At 39.3% G+C, this 16,243-nt stretch overlaps 1 protein-coding gene across 17 annotated transcripts in view; it reads left to right on the forward strand.

Moving 5' to 3' along the window:
• Positions 1–15,147, forward strand: part of TNNT3 (troponin T3, fast skeletal type) — a 44,034-nt gene extending 28,887 nt beyond the window's left edge. For 16 of the 17 annotated variants that reach the window (XM_060768599.2, XM_067462599.1, XM_060768617.2 and 13 more), the window contains 9 exons: positions 1,358–1,379; positions 2,919–2,964; positions 3,245–3,361; positions 5,421–5,498; positions 5,701–5,814; positions 6,773–6,882; positions 7,081–7,171; positions 8,342–8,382; positions 14,769–15,147. In XM_060768599.2, the coding sequence (XP_060624582.1) occupies positions 1,358–1,379; positions 2,919–2,964; positions 3,245–3,361; positions 5,421–5,498; positions 5,701–5,814; positions 6,773–6,882; positions 7,081–7,171; positions 8,342–8,382; positions 14,769–14,817 (668 nt within the window). In that variant the 3' untranslated portion in view covers positions 14,818–15,147. Of the gene's footprint in view, positions 1–1,357; positions 1,380–2,918; positions 2,965–3,244; positions 3,362–5,420; positions 5,499–5,700; positions 5,815–6,772; positions 6,883–7,080; positions 7,172–8,341; positions 8,383–11,200; positions 11,242–14,768 lie in introns of those variants that run through there. The other variant, XM_067462598.1, reaches the window with a different exon arrangement.
• Positions 15,148–16,243: the final 1,096 nt, after the last annotated feature.

Raw genomic sequence — 16,243 nt, forward strand, 5'->3', positions numbered from 1 at the left:
CTCATTGTTGCTTCTGCCTCTTCTTTTCATACACACACACACATTTTTTCTCTCTCTCTCTTTCCTCTCTCTCTCTCTCTCTCTCTCACACACACACACACTCAACTATCATGAAGGAAAAGATGGAATAGAATAATATATTTGGTATTAGAATCCCTCCATTTGGAAGCCCCTCTGGTATCCTGGAAGCAATGAAATATTTCTTTTTATGCCAGGATCAGAAAACCAACTTTTTCGTAACCATATGTTCATGGAATTATTCCTATGAATACAAAACATATGGGCAGTTATTTTGATATATATATATATATATATATATATATATATATATATATATATATGAGTTAATTGTAAGCAATGGACAGACTCCACTCCACTCCACCCCCACCCCACCCACACATCAGACAGATTTTAGAAACATGTTTTTCTACAGTGATGTGTAGTTTGACAGTGGAGTGGGAATACAGCAGTGATTTTTATGAACACAGAGTGAGGGAAGCTTCGGTCTAATTCCAATTAGACTCACTGAATCAAAATGTTGATTTACTAGCGTCCCATTAATTCAAATGGTCTTCTCTCATTGAGATTTAAAATTAGACTTAGATCTTTGTATACTTCTGAATAACATTCATGAAAATGGTTTGGTGTGATTTGTATTTTAAAGTCATTGCCAATTAAAAAGCTCACTGCTTAACAGAAGAGAAAATTTAAGACCTACAGAATGTTTAACTGCCTGGTTAAATATGTAGTGCAGAGTGGCACTACACTTGTAAATGCGGAAGTGGAATTTACACTGTTCCTTCAAGTCAGGTGTATCTTCAATACTTTTTCCAATAGGCTGCAAGCTTTTTATTGTTGAAGTCTCACCTAAAAGTAGGGAAAGGAGAATGAGTCACATAGAGAGAGCAATGTATGATACAATTCCTTGAATTCATGTATGTGGTTATAAAAGCTGAATTCAAGTTTTGACAGCCAGGACTGTGTGTAGTAAAGAAGATATGTGGCTCCCACCATCTCTGTCCATTGGCTAGGGACTAACATGTAGAAGGTCACTGCTGCCCATATCTGCACTGAAACAAACTCCTGTCTTTCAGATGCTATGTTGAATCTTTCATGCAGTCTTTTGATTAATATTTTATTGTTTTGCTTCTGAGTAAAATTGGCTTGCCAAGGAGTGTATCTATATGAAATATCAGAAGTGCAGTCAAGTGCCTTTGGAGTATTTCCATAAGATTGGACAACTGTGTTGGTTCACTTGTTGTAGCAAATCAGACAATAATGTGTTCTGTGGTTCTAATCTTTACCTTCTTCGTCTTTTCTTCCTTTGTCTGTTTCCTTCCTGCACTGCTATATTTAGAGAAGAAACCCAGACCACCACCGTAAGTGTGTACTAGCAGATGTTTAACATATTAGTTGTTGCATTAAATGTTTTTAAAACTTCAAATTTAGTCAGATTCAGGTATTGTGAATAAGCACAGTCACCCAGTTGTTCGTTGAGTCATATTTTGCTGGTTGTGCTTCTTTGGCATGTAAAAGAGACATTTTTATACTTCCCACTCTGATTAAATATGATTTCCATCAAAGACAACAGATAAAGATCAGCCAACAGAAAGCAGATGTGTACATTCAGCTAGTGAAAAGCCACTCTCATCTTTTTGTCTTTGTAAGAAACATTCAGGAATATACATCAATTCTCAGACTTTTATAGGATTAGCAAAAGTGAGAAAAGATGTCAGAGATAGATTATTACATATTAAGGATGAGGGCAGTTGAGGCTTACCTAGCAATATACAATGAAAAACACATTCTAAGACTGAGAAGAGATGTATCAGAGGAGAGAGAAAGATATGGAAAATAACTAGCTGGGGGATTCTGGTAACAGTAGTGCAAAGAAGACATCTTTCCAAGTTCTGAGGCTGAAAGAAAGGCAAGTAGAATGATAAGAGCTTGAAAGGAGTCTAGTAACAGACAGGTTGCATGTAGTGGAAGGATTTTTAGAGGTGTAGAAAAGTGATGTAGAACAGTCACAAATTTTAGATGATCTATGCCAGGGTCTTCCCACTTGGAGCCTCACTTGATTTCAAGTTAGTTTGCAAAGATGGTGTTGGGAAAGAGCCACGTACTTTAAAGCAGTTCATTTCTCCATAGATACCAAATCAGTGACAGCTTAGTAGCTGATGGATATATTGTGGTACAAATTTATGTAGGGTGAAATCCATTTTTCCACTGTTGCTGGCATAAATAATGGGCACTTCCAGGCAAGGCTTTTATCATGCAATCCCCAGGTCTCATTCATGGAATTTTAGAAGAGGCCCAAATAACATCTTCCAGTTGTAACTCCTGTGATTTCTTTTTACAGTTTCTTCTATATAGTGTATATTTCCCCCCACAAAATATACCTTAAAGAAAGAGGGAAAAAACTGATTAGATGCACAATGCCTTTAGACTGGAACCACTCAGAGCCTTCCTTTTGGAAGCAACTATTGCTGCACTAAATAAGTTCATGCTCTAAATGTTTGAATATAGTTATGCTGTCAGAGCTGCAGGAACTATTTAAATTTCCCAGTCCTATGTCAAATCATTTTCTAATCCTGTGTCTAACTGAAATTGACTTAATTCTGAATTTTAGAAGAGGTGACATTTTGTAGAAAGATAAATTTGGGCAGATAATTTGGCTCTTCAACATTTTGAATGTGACAACCAGAGCTCTAAGTTGCCACAATATAACACTAAATGGAGCTTTTCCACTTAGGTTTTTCAAAGCTTAGTCAAATTTTATTTCCATTACATATTCTTGTGTGTTGAGAGTGGGTGGTGGGTGGCTATATTTTACTTTAATAGCCTCATCACTGAAATTTTTGAAAATAATTGTTACAGATGCTTATATATCTTTCTTTCCTTTTGTCCCATCTGCAAAGGATGTCTGCACCTAAGATCCCAGAGGGTGAGAAAGTAGACTTTGATGTAAGTATTGCTGTCCCCTTCCAACAAATATCTTGTTCTGCTGCCATCTCCGCCCAACCTTGAAAGTAATTTAAGTAACTTTAAAAAATCTCAGTCTTGGAGATCTTTCTAGGTAACCCCTCTAATTCTGAGGTGACATGAATCTTTGTATATGTATAGATGGGAACACTAAAGAATTCTAGAATGGAAAAATCTATAATACCCTAAAGATTGCCACCATCGTTATTGTCATTGTCTTCATAGATTCCACCATAACACCTTCTCTCTGTCATTTTTCCAGGACATCCAAAAGAAGAGGCAGAACAAGGACTTGATTGAGCTTCAAGCCTTGATTGATAGTCACTTTGAAGGCCGGAAGAAGGAAGAGGAAGAGCTGTTGGCTCTCAAAGAAAGAATTGTAAGTTGCACTGATGTGATCTGTCCAATATTATCTTCAAGAGAGTAGTAGGCAATAACTATTTAAAATTATTAAAATAATGCTTTAATGGACACAAAATACAAGGAATAACCCCCTCTTTCCCACAAAAAAGTGTGTGAGGAGAAGATTGTTATGAGTGATCACATCTTCAGTTAAGCCTGATAATGCCATTTTGGGATTGTCCATTAGTGACAGAAGAGACTGGTTTAGTACAGAAACAGGTTCCTTGAAATTGGATGGAAAAGAGAGAGAGTTAGGTGTCTGTCATCAGCATATTGATGGCACTGGACCCCCAAATTCCAAATGAGCCCTCTCAGTGGTTTCATGATGTGTAATTTAAAGGTTTTAATCTTTAAAGTATTAAATGGTTCTGGCCCAGATTACCTATCAGAACATATCTCCTGCTATGAACCATCACAAAGCTTAAGATCATCAGGAGAGGCCCTGTTCTCGATCCCACCACTCTCGCAAATGTGCTTGGTGCGGACAAGAGACAGGGCCTTCTCGGCAGTGGCCCCCTGTCTGTGGAACTCTCTCCCTAAGGACATCAGATTGGTCACCTCCTTCCTGTCCTTTAGAAGACAACTGAAGACCTGGCTCTGGGGCCAGGCGTTTGATTAGAGGCCAGCGGCAATAGGAAAAGGAAATTTGGATTTTGTGACATGGATTCTCCCGGCTTGGCTTGGTTTTTACTGGCACATTAATCTATTAATTTATTGTTAAATTTTACTGACGATGTACAATGTTTTAAAATGATTTTATTGTGAATTGTAATTTTTATGGTATTTATGCTGTTAGCATCCTCTGATACTCATGTGAGGTTGCGCTGAGTCCCCCTTGTGTGGAGAAGGGCAGGATATAAATATATGAAATAATGATGATGATGATGATGATGATGATGATGATGATGATAATAATAATAATAGCTTGGGGACAGAACCAATACTTGAGGGGCACCATAGGTTAGTGGCCAGGATGTTAAACGGGCAATCCCAGCACCACTTTTTGTGTCTGTCCCTCCAAAAAGACTGAAGTCACTATAAAACAGGGTCCCCAAGTCCCATCACACTAGATACCTTGATCAATGGTAATGGAAGCCACTGAGAGGTCCAGCAGGGCAGACAGGGACACATTCCCCTTATCTAGTTCCCTGCAAAGGTCATCCGCCAAGGCAGTCAAAGCTGTCTCTGTCCTATTGCCAGGCCTGAAGCCAGACTGAAATGGATCTAGATAAACTGTTTCATCCAGGAAGCCTAGAGATGTGAGGCCACCACAAAAGTTCCAATACTTTGCCCTAAAAGGAAATATTAGCTATCCAATTTTGAGCACCAGAGTTTAAAAGAAATATTGACAAGCTGAAAGGTGTCTGGAGGAGGGCAATTAAAATGATTGAAGATCTGGAGCCCATGCCCTATGAGGATCATCTTAAAGAGCTAGGTATTTTTAGCCTGCAGAAGAGAGGATTGAGCAGAGACATGATAGCCATGCATACGTGAAGGGATGTCATAAGTAAGAGGGAGCAGGCTTGTTTTCTGCTGCCCTCGGAGCACTGGGTTCAAACTACAGGAAAGGAGATTCCACCTGAACATTAGGAAGAGTTTCCTGATTGTAAGAACTGTTCAGCAGTAGAACTTTCTGTGTGGTGAAAGCTCCATCCTTGGAGGCTTTTAAACAGAGGCTGGATGGCCATCTGTTAGGGGTACTTTTATTGTGCTTTTCTTTCATGGCAGGGGGTTGAACTAGATGGCCCATGTGGTCTCTTCCAAATCTATGATTCTATGACAAAGGAGTCATGGGGATTTGATGGAAATAAAGTCTATTCAGTTGCATGAGAGTAGATATGGTGTGTAATATGAGAAGAGAAAGAAACCTTCAGTGTTTCAAGAAGGAGACTAGATCCTAGATGGCTTTTTACCCATCTATGGGTAACTGAAATAATGACAGAAGTTGCTCAAGACAATTTGTTTTAGTTAACAGCATGAACAGAGTGATAATGAAACCACTTACTGTTTCTTTTCTTTCTATTTGCAATGGACAGGAGAAGCGTAGAGCTGAGAGGGCAGACCAGCAACGAATCCGGGCTGAGAAGGAAAAGGAGCGTCAATCCAGGCTTGCTGTAAGTCTCTTCGCATCTTATTCTCCTTCACATTTCATTGCCCTGCACAAGGAGCACTGTCAATTAAGTACCTTCTTCATAGGGAATTCTTCTCATTCTAGCTTCCTCTCTGCTAAAAGGAATGTTCAGTATCCAATTGTGTATTCTGCATTTGTGATCTCCAAATTTTATGGGGACCGTTTTTATCTTTTGTATTTCACAGGAAGAAAAGGCAAGAAGAGAGGAGGACGATGCCAAGAGACGGGCTGAAGACGACATGAAGAAGAAGAAGGCTCTCTCCTCCATGGGTGCCACATACAGCAGCTACTTGGCTAAGGTAAATAAAATCAAGCCCTTCATGGAGGAAATAGGAATAGATGAGCAACTGAAAAAAATATTAGAAGATCCCAAAACTTCATGAACGGTCTCATCCATTTCTAGAAATTCACCCATTCCCTCAATTCATATTGGGAAAAGTTTGGGGAAAAATACTTGGCTCCCAAGAAAATATTATTGAACTTTAATCAGCAATGAAAGGTTTTTTACTCCTTTAATGACTGGCCTGCTGGAATGAGGTCAGCCTGTAACTTAGAGTACTTTGTTATGTAGACATGTTGCCATAAGATATTCTCATTTTGGCTCTGGCAGTCTCTGAGTCATATTCTTGTACTATAAACATTCCTGGTGTATTCAGGAAGAAAAAAACATACAGGAGAAGAAAAGATCTTGAAGGAGTAAAAGACCATGGTCACATGGGGTACATCTCCACTGTAGAATTAATGCAGTTTGGCACCACTTTAACTGCAGTGGCTCAATGCTATGGAATCCTGGGATTTACAGTTTGGTGAGGTATCATCTCTATTTGGCAGAGAAGTCTAAAAACTTTGTGAACTACAACTCACAGGATTCCATAGAATTGAGCCAAGGCAGTTAAAATCACCTCAAACTGCATCTACTCCACAGTGTCAATACATCTCTTGTGATCATGCCTTGCAGAATCCTATCTTGGCATTTGTTTAGTAATAACATACCATTTTAGTGGTGTAACAAAGGATTCCCTAAAACAAGTTCAATATGGGATAAAATGCTGGTAAATGTCTGAATCAAGAAATGCAACAAGAGAAAGATTTTTTGCATTTCCTGAGGCATATCTGCCCTAAATGTCTTCTAAGTTAGTTCTAATGTGTCCCATAGTTTGACTTTTTTCTTCATAAAGGAGCAAATCTTTCCTCCATGGGTTTGTATTCATGTAGAGACGTGTTCCATAGTATTCTGAAAAACTCCTCTCTTCACAGGCTGATCAGAAGAGAGGAAAGAAACAAACCGCAAGAGAACTGAAGAAGAAAGTTCTGGCAGAAAGACGCAAACCCCTCAACGTTGACCACCTTAGTGAAGACAAACTGAGGTAAATGGCTTTTTACCCCATCTGGCATGAGATATTAGCTCAGATTTGTTTATGTTCTCCAATTGTCCTCCATGAAGTGGCTTCATGGTTGGATTTTTTATGATTTGAGGATTACATAATATTGTTAAGTGATATTCAGTTTTCCTTTCTACTCACTCCACACACTGTATTTATGCTCCTTTTTTCATAAACATACAGGGAGAAAGCAAAGGAGCTTTGGGACTGGTTATATTCACTGGAAACTGAGAAGTATGAATATTTAGAGAAGATCAAGAGGCAAAAATATGATGTGAGTAGCAAAAGAGATCTCATTTGTAATTCTTCTTGTTGTCAAGCCCAGCAGTTACAGTCCTCCTGGGAGAGACATGGCCCAGGATATCATTTAAAAATAACTGTCAACAGAATTTACATTTTCATTCAGGAGAAATATAGCCCAGTCTGATCTATATACTCAGAACAAACATGGCTTTCCAAGAAGGGTTATTTCTTCTTAATATCTCATCAATAAGGCTATTAATTAACATGAACTAGCCAGCCTGTATCATAAAGTATAATGAATAAGATGCCTAACTTCATGATTTTGTATTCCATCAGAGGAAACCAACAGAAGTTGCTTAGAATCCTCATCCGTCCATCAAAACTAGCACTGGGCTGAAATATATTGGTGGGGTAGATGGGTAATGAGTCTAATGTTGAAACTTATTATTTTACTTCTCTTTATTTCTTCTCATGGGTAGCAGTTTTGTTGTCTTCTAACCTCGTATGGTTTCTAGATGGACAACTAAAAAAATATAGGAGACTTCCTCTTCATGTTTTCCTCTACGAAGTGTGAACTTTGTCTCTCCTCTTCAGCAATGTGAAAAGGGGGATTATTTATTCTCTCTATATGTAAAATCTAATCTGCATAAATCCACATAATATGCATGTCAGTCACACGTGATCAAGCTTACGAACACATGGAGGCAATCAATACTTTATGGTATATGGTTGGAGTCTGCTCTGGGGTTATAAGGCAATGAAGCCATTCTCTTTAAACATTTGCTTGGTCCCAGTACGTTAATAGGACTTTTTTTGAAATTTTCTCACAGAGTATTCTAGGACAGGAAATCAAAAGCTTTGTTGTTTTGGATTGCTTTGGTTTGAATACAGATTGCAAACATCTGGATTTGTAAAGCACCTTTGACTTCAGTGACACATGTATCTACAAATGTTTTTTCTTAGAATAATAGTATGTAGCTGTTTTTATAGGTGACACAATAGATACCTTTTAAATTTGTAATGAGTATGCTATCATTGCAGGATACGTTCCCAAAAAGACAGTTTTAAATCAAATAACAGACAGATAAAACAGGGACTTGAGAGACTTAAAATGCTGTTTGGAACTGTTCTGAGTACATATTGCAAACATCTGGATTTGTGAAGTACCCAAAGCCAATGTAATTATCTTGATCTCTCTTAGATTTTATCACTACGTTGCAGGGTGCAGGCACTGTCCAAGTTGTAAGTACAAAGAGTTCACCCAAGTGACCAAAAAAAACAAAACATAAAAAGCAAAATGGTTTACATGCATGAGACTCTTGCATGTTGGAAGTCCAAGATCACAGAGCTGAACAGCAAGCTGGCACTCAGTTCCTGACAAGAGAACAAGAAAGTGAATCTCAAACTGATTTGCCCTCTCCATACCAATAAATCTTCTATTCATTCAAAGCAGCTGAAGCAGTTCAACAGAGTCTCATGGCAACTCATTCATAAATACACCCACTGAACTTCTAGACCTGTTTTATGTCTCCATGCCTTAAATTAACTAAAAATGTTATAAAAATAGGAGAAAGACAGCCACATCATCAAACAAGTGAGCACATGGGTCTGGTCTCTACAACCACCTGCCATATAAATACATGCTTAATAGAGCCTGAGCACAGACTTAGGAGACCTAATTGTAATGGGAAAACAATAACTATCAATAGAATTATTTCTGTTGGACCAAATCTGCAATATAGATGGTATCGGGAGTATTCCATATGTTTGAATTTTAAAGACTAATGAAAGGCAGTGACTAATTCAGAAGGCTCCTTAGTTTGCCCATGACCGTATCAATAATCCAGAACTGAGATTTGATCAAAAGCCAGTCAGTCATCACTTCCACATGGGATTGTGGTTTCCTAAAACAGATGTTGGATGGTCATCATCCCTCAAATAGTGTGTGGCATGCCAAAAACTCTCATCAGGTTAGCTGGGGCTAAAAGGAGACCGCTGGTGGTCTTCCACCCCTGGACTTAATGAGAAAGATTGAGTTTGATCCTAGAAGGTACTTCTTCCATTATTGCCTTTTTAATTGTTCAATTTATGAAAATAAAAGGAGGAATTTTTACTGACCTGATAATTGTGGAGATGGACAAGTACATCAATCACAGTAAAGCCATGAGCAAGGTAGAGGGGCAACTCCATAAAAACAAAAAATGACATAATGAGAAATAAAATAATGAACTGTGGAAACAAAGCATTGCTTTTAGAGAAACAGCAAGCAAACTCAAGTGCTTGCCTCTTTCTTGCCAGTCTTTGTTGATCAGGAGCATGAGTGCCATGCCTGCGGTCTTCAACTTAAATGCAAATTTAGAAATGAAGGTAAGTTGTAGGAGAGGAAATCAATTAGCAAAACCAAGCTGGTTCTTTAACAAATACCTCATTTGAGATGAAGTACCAAGTGAATTCAGTTCCACAAGACAGATTTTAAATCAACAAGTAAGTATATCAGGTGACTGAACTTTTCTTTTTCATGTTGTCCTGTTACCTCTGGTGTCAAGAGTATCTTGTTTTTACTTCCCATGAAAGAAGCAACATTCGGTAAATCCAAAATGGCAGAAAAAGCCAAAATGTGAACTCTTTGGTTCAAGTTGAAAGTGTATTTTTTCAAGTATGAGAGATTATGTTGTTGGGTGAGCTACTTACCAGGGTTCAAGTTTGCTCAGGAAGTAATTAGTCATGGTCAACAAGATAAGGCATCTAATCAAGACTCACAAGAACCATAAGCTTTGCCCCTTTTTGTGGGACCCTTTCATATGTTACCATAAGAATAGAAGAGCTGGTTTTCTTTGCTTCTTCCTATGCTGTTGTAGTCATATTTGGTGACTGGAATCATATGCATTGGCCAGTCATGAGTTTTTCAATCACATTGTCTCCTCGTCCTAACCCAGTATCACTCAGGTAAGGAGCCATGTCCTTGCCTACAAGGTTTATGTTTTATATACTACTACATATAAATGTTGTTGTGTTGAGAGAGTCATGAAAGAAAACTATGGTGAAACTGTCACTGTATTACTGTGGTAATATATGAAGAGACTGTCAGTTTCAGCTGTGCAGAGGAGAGTTTCAGTGGTTGTGAAATGCATCTATATCTGCACCAAAGATTTCCATTGTCGTGGTGGGTTTTTTTTTAAAGAATCCTCTCAATCTAATATTGGACAACTATTCCATTTTTTAATTTCCAAATGCCTCCTTCTGAAGATATTTGAGTTCTGAAGAGTCAAAATCAATGCAATTTTCTTCCAATATAGTAACTTAGTAAGGGAAATCTGGAACTAGTTGCTGCTGAGCAAACTTAACTAGTTAGCCTCCTGGCTTGAACATCTTTCCGTTTTTCAGGCTCCATCAACAATACAGGTCAATTTCTGTCTTCTCAGTAAGTGTTTTCTAACTGGCTGGTAAATCTCCAGGAAAGATGATGACTACTAGAAAAACTGGGCTAAGATGAATTTGATAGTATACATACCTACATGTAATAGACAACCTGTGGGTGAAAAGAATCCCTATCAAGATACTTGTATTATGGTTAATTTAAAGTTAATTTTTTCAAACAGATAGAATCTAGTTTTGAAAAAGACCAGTATTGATTTCCCATCTCTCATTTCCCTGTTACAATTTGAGTAGTTATATTGTATCAAATAAAAATTACTTCTATGAAATATACAAAAATAAGCACTTTTATCAAGGATCGAGTGAATGCTTGAAAACTTTTGTGGATTACTACTCCTTGAATCCTCCAGCCAGCATGATATTTTTTCAAAGCTCTGGACAGGATAAATAATCTTTATCTCTGATTGGGACCCCTAGTTTACTCAATAATTTATGTCACAAAAATAATACCTTTTCTGGTAAGTTTACTGCCAGTTAGTAATGTCTGTGTCTCTCAGTCCAATAAGACAGAGTTTAGAATCTCCTCCCAGATACCTGAAGTGGTTCTCCTGCCAGGTAAAAGCCTTCCCTCCACTCTGGGAAACTAGATCACTTTTAAAAACCTAGTCATGTATGTTGTTTGCAGATCACCACCCTCAGGAACCGGATTGATCAGGCCCAGAAACAGTGAGTACCCACATCCCATTGCCAGCCCAATGTCTCTGGAATAACTATTCAGGTTTTTGCAGAAGACACTTCAGTCTTCTTACTCTTGTTTTCTTCTTGGAAGGAGAAAAGGTACAGACGGGGGACAAATTTTACCCTATTCCCTTCCCTTAAGAAAATGTTGGTGAAACTGAAGCAAACCAATAACCCTCGTGCAAAAGAACCCAGTCTTATTGGTCAATCTCTGAAAAGCTCATCTATTAGTACAGTACACTACTATGTTGCTGAGTATTATTGAAATGAGAGCAACTTTTATTAAAAAGTATGAGCTATTTTTGAGATTGGAAGCAACAGGATGCCACCTAACACTAATCACATCCAGGTTTGCTTCTGCCACATGCAATTTGTACCATGTGGCCATGGCTGATTGGTTCTTTTCACCTGGTCCTATGACCTTCCCATTTCCCTTCTCTCTATCTAATTCAGTTTTCTCCCTGCTTGTTTTGCTCTTTGTCTTTGTTGTTGCATGTGCCATTAATATATCAGAGATAAAAGGCATTGAGAAGAGAAATGTAGTCCAACGAAAGGGGGAATTTTAGAGCATACATTGGCGGGGGGGGGGGGGGGGGCAGTAGGGAAGGACTCCCACAAACTATTAAGTTCATGCAAGATTAGCAAGAGTTCAAGGCCCAGGATCACAGAGTATTGCGCAGAAAGGCAAGAAAAAACACTGCCTTCTTTTCCTATCAGTAGAACATTATAGCACTGCCAATGTTTTCTGGTGACCAAAGCATTGTGTTCCAAGGGAGTAATGAGATCTGCCACATGTAACTGCTTACAATCCATAAAAACACACTATTTCCTCACCAAGGGAAGAAAAACAACCAAAATATCACAAATAGGGTGTAGGTGGGGTTTTTTTTTTTTACTGGTTTGTTTTAAATGCGTGCATGGGGCTTAAGATGTTTGAAGATGCACTTAATGTGTATTACGGGTTACAATGTGGCCCTTCTAATTATCAGCCAGTGCTTTAAACAGTAATACCTTACTGGTACAAAGGAATATTGCAGGATCATATGTAATTCAAAGGGATCAATGTTATCTAGATTTTAAAGACAAAACGATACTTGTCTGATGTTTAAAATGTCTGATGTTTAAAATGATGTTTAAAATGACACTAGCTGGAATGTGTCCAGAGGAGGGCGACTAAAATGATCAAGGGACTGGAGAACAAGCCCTATGAGGAGCGGCTTAGGGAACTGGGCATGTTTAGCCTGAAGAAGAGAAGGCTGAGAGGAGATATGATAGCCATGTATAAATATGTGAGAGGAAGCCACAGGGAGGAGGGAGCAAGCTTGTTTTCTGCTTCCTTGGAGACTAGGACGCGGAACAATGGCTTCAAACTACAAGAGAGGAGATTCCATCTGAACATTAGGAAGAACTTCCTGACTGTGAGAGCCGTTCAGCAGTGGAACTCTCTGCCCCGGAGTGTGGTGGAGGCTCCTTCTTTGGAAGCTTTTAAGCAGAGGCTGGATGGCCATTTGTCAGGAGTGATTTGAATGCAATATTCCTGCTTCTTGGCAGGGGGTTGGACTGGATGGCCCATGAAGTCTCTTCCAACTCTTTGATTCTATGATTCTATGATTTAGGAAGCTGTGATATTCTGGATTGAGAAACAGTTTGTTATTATGAAACAGATATAGCACAGGTTGAGTAGTATCCTGCTAAGGCACAATCAGTCTTAATGCCTATGCATGGTCTTTTGTTTATGTGGAGATTTATTACATCCTCCACTGATCTCAGACATAATCATTTTGTGTTTGATGACAGAGCATAGTCAGATGCTCAGAATAGTCATGGAGAGAGGTGCAGCAACTCAATGATAGGTTTGCTGGGGATTTTGTCAGTGTAGAAGAAGAAAGAAAATTCCATTTCATATCTTGCTACACAGACATAGCCAAATGTGTTTGTAATTTCTCTCTACTCTCACAAGGCACAGAATAGCCATGGTTGGTGAGGGGCTGCAACAACTTTGTAGTAGGTCTGGAAATTGATGTATGTCCAGCTGTAGCCCAGTTCATCAGGCAAAACTTCAGTGCTATGTGGAACCATACAGGATAGCAACTATTATCTGACCATTTTGAAACAGGTACTAAGGGGTTTACGCTGAATGTAAACAGGGGCAATTTTGAAATGGGTACTAAGGGTTTTACACTGTATTTGAATGTAGACAGGGACCCACTGTGCAGCAGGATGGTGATGTGTACAGAAGATTTTCAACTTTGCGAATCCTATCAGCATGATCTTTGGTCTTGCAAAGTGTGCCCAAAATAGGGCATATATAATTTACCTTCTGTGCCAGAGTAACATCACTGTAATAATGTTTGTCATGTAGACATTACTGCTAACTATGGCCGCAGAAAGGTAAAGGATTAGGGTTACAGTAATCTCTGTACTTTGAAAAGGACATGTCAGCTGCTTGTTTTGCATGTCCAAGGTTGTTTTCAGAACAGATTGCCCTGCTAAGTTAACTTGACAGGTAAAGTATGCACTGTATGTGGCTGTGTGTTTGTGCTCATGTCTGTATGCCACTGAGACAACAACTCCTGTACATGAAATGACTGCTGAACAGATTCACTGGCGCTGGAAACCATGTAAGGCTTTCAGATATTCCTTATTGCTCTTGAATATGAACTCCTTCCCTTTCCTACTGGAATCTTCTCGAGGAGCCTATATTCAAAGCACAGGTCAGAAAACCTGTGGCTGTCTACAGGCTGGGCAAGGTAATACCCTTTAAACAGCATGCAAATATTTACCCAGTCAGAGGAATCTGTTGCTGCTGCAGTTCAGAAATTCTAACAACAGATTAATTTACTCATCTGAAACGCACTCATATACCTCCCTCACATCAGGAAGGTAAGAGTTATGCATGTTTGGGGTATTTTCCCATTTGCATGTCAAATGAAGCAATATGGGGACCATCTGAATCATGTTTAGAAGAATATGAGACACTAGCCCATGGGGGTGTTTTATTTTTTTACAAGTCTTGTGTGAAACCACAGCCCAGTTTTTAACACCATGTGGTGATCATCAAAGGTTCATAACAGGATAGGGGTGGAAATCATATTACTTTCCAGATGTTCTTGAGCTTGAAGTGCCAGAAACTATAGCCAGCAACTACATTGGTGTTGTGGTCAACAATATGGGTAGGCCACAAGATATATGAATGAATTTTATTATTATGGTCACAGACCAGGAATCATCCCTGATATAGGGTTACTTAGGTTGAGATAAAATTGCTCCAGGAGCTCGATTTGGCCATCGTGATCACTCAAGCGAAACTTGTAGTGGCTTCGAGAAAACATTTAAAAATGAAGTTTGTTTCATCCATTTTAATGCTAATGCACCCCACAGAAGGGATTTCCAATCAATCTGTACTGGTGATTGGACACTCCACACTTCTTAATGAAATGGCAGACTTAAGGGCAGTAAATGAAATAACTGTGTCAGGTACACTGACCTGTTTTTCCTCCTTTCCTGCATTACAGCAGCAAGAAGGCCGGAGCCAAAGGCAAAGTTGGAGGACGCTGGAAGTAAAGACCGGGAAGGTGCCTGCAGGCAGAATCATCACTGGCGGTGGCATGGTTAAAGATCGCTGGCTTCTCTTTCCCTTTTCAAATGTGGATGCGTTCCCTCTCCTAAGCAAAACCATAGTTGTAACATCAGCCTGGATTGTCTACTGCTTTTTTCAAGAGTTCACACATCTTCTAGAACCATTGGTCTGGAATCGAGATGACTCCCTGCTGACACCTTTTACTACCTGCTGCGTGTGTCCTTTATTTTCCCAACCCTACGCTGCCCTGTAGATTGCAGTGTATGAGTCCTCTGGTTTTGTAAATAAAGTGTGACCGATATACTTCAGCTATATATCAAATGCCTAGCTATTCTTTGTCTTCTATTACAATTGACTGAGGATGTATCTTTTTTCAAAGATGTACACTTTATTGGCAAGGACTTGTCCAAGATCCACCCAGTAGATTTCCATGGCTAGTGAGAAATTCACCCCTAGTCTCTAGAGTTGTAGTCCAACGCTCAAACCACTACACCATGCATACTGTCTAACCACCATAGTTGAGAATATTGAAAAGAAAACAAGTCAGTCTTGGTATGCTTCTGAAGGCAGCTTCAGGATTCTACTTACTACTACTACTTAGGTGATCCCTCGTTGTCCAAGTAGGATTGTCTTCCAAGATCAGTGTACTGGAGGTGGGTCCGTAGGTGACTGTGGAGTCCTATTCTTGACCTGCATGATCTCCCGCAGTGAAGGCATTGGTTTCCAGCTGGCTTGACGCTCCTTCCTCTTGGCATGTTTCTCTCTTTCACCCTCCATTTGTGCCTCTTCAAATTCTACAGCACTCTTGGTCACAGCTGACCTCCAGCTGGAGTGCTCAAGGGCCAGGGCTTCCCAGCTCTCAGTGTCTATACCAGAGTTCTTAAAGTTGGCTTTGAGCCCATCTTTAAATCTCTTTTCCTGTCCACTAACATTACGCTTCCCATTCTTGAGTTCGGAGTACAGTAACTTCTTTGGGAGACGGTGATCAGGCAACCAGACAACGTGGCCAGTCCAGTGGAGTTGATGGCGGAGGACCATCACTTCAATGCTAGTGGACTTTGCTTCTTCCAGCACACTGACATTTGTTCGCTTGTCTTTTGAAGAGATTTGCAGGATTTTTCAGAGGCAACACTGCTGGAATCGTTCTAGAAGTTGCATGGAAGATGGGTGATAGCCAAATCTTTCTGCTGTAAAGATACTCATTCCAATGGCCAAACCAAGGAACATAGTGATACAAAGGGCAGAGAATGTCAACTGTAATGCAAAATCTTATTTGAAGAGTCATTCAAAAGGTTTAAATTCAATGTAGTTACTCATATAGTGCTTCCAGTTACCTTGGATAACTATTAAAGCAGAAAATATTATCCCTGAAATATATTTGTTGGAATGCCTAAGATGGCACAGAGACTT

Source organism: Anolis sagrei, chromosome 1 (genome assembly GCF_037176765.1).
Source record: "Anolis sagrei isolate rAnoSag1 chromosome 1, rAnoSag1.mat, whole genome shotgun sequence".
NCBI lineage: Eukaryota > Metazoa > Chordata > Lepidosauria > Squamata > Dactyloidae > Anolis > Anolis sagrei.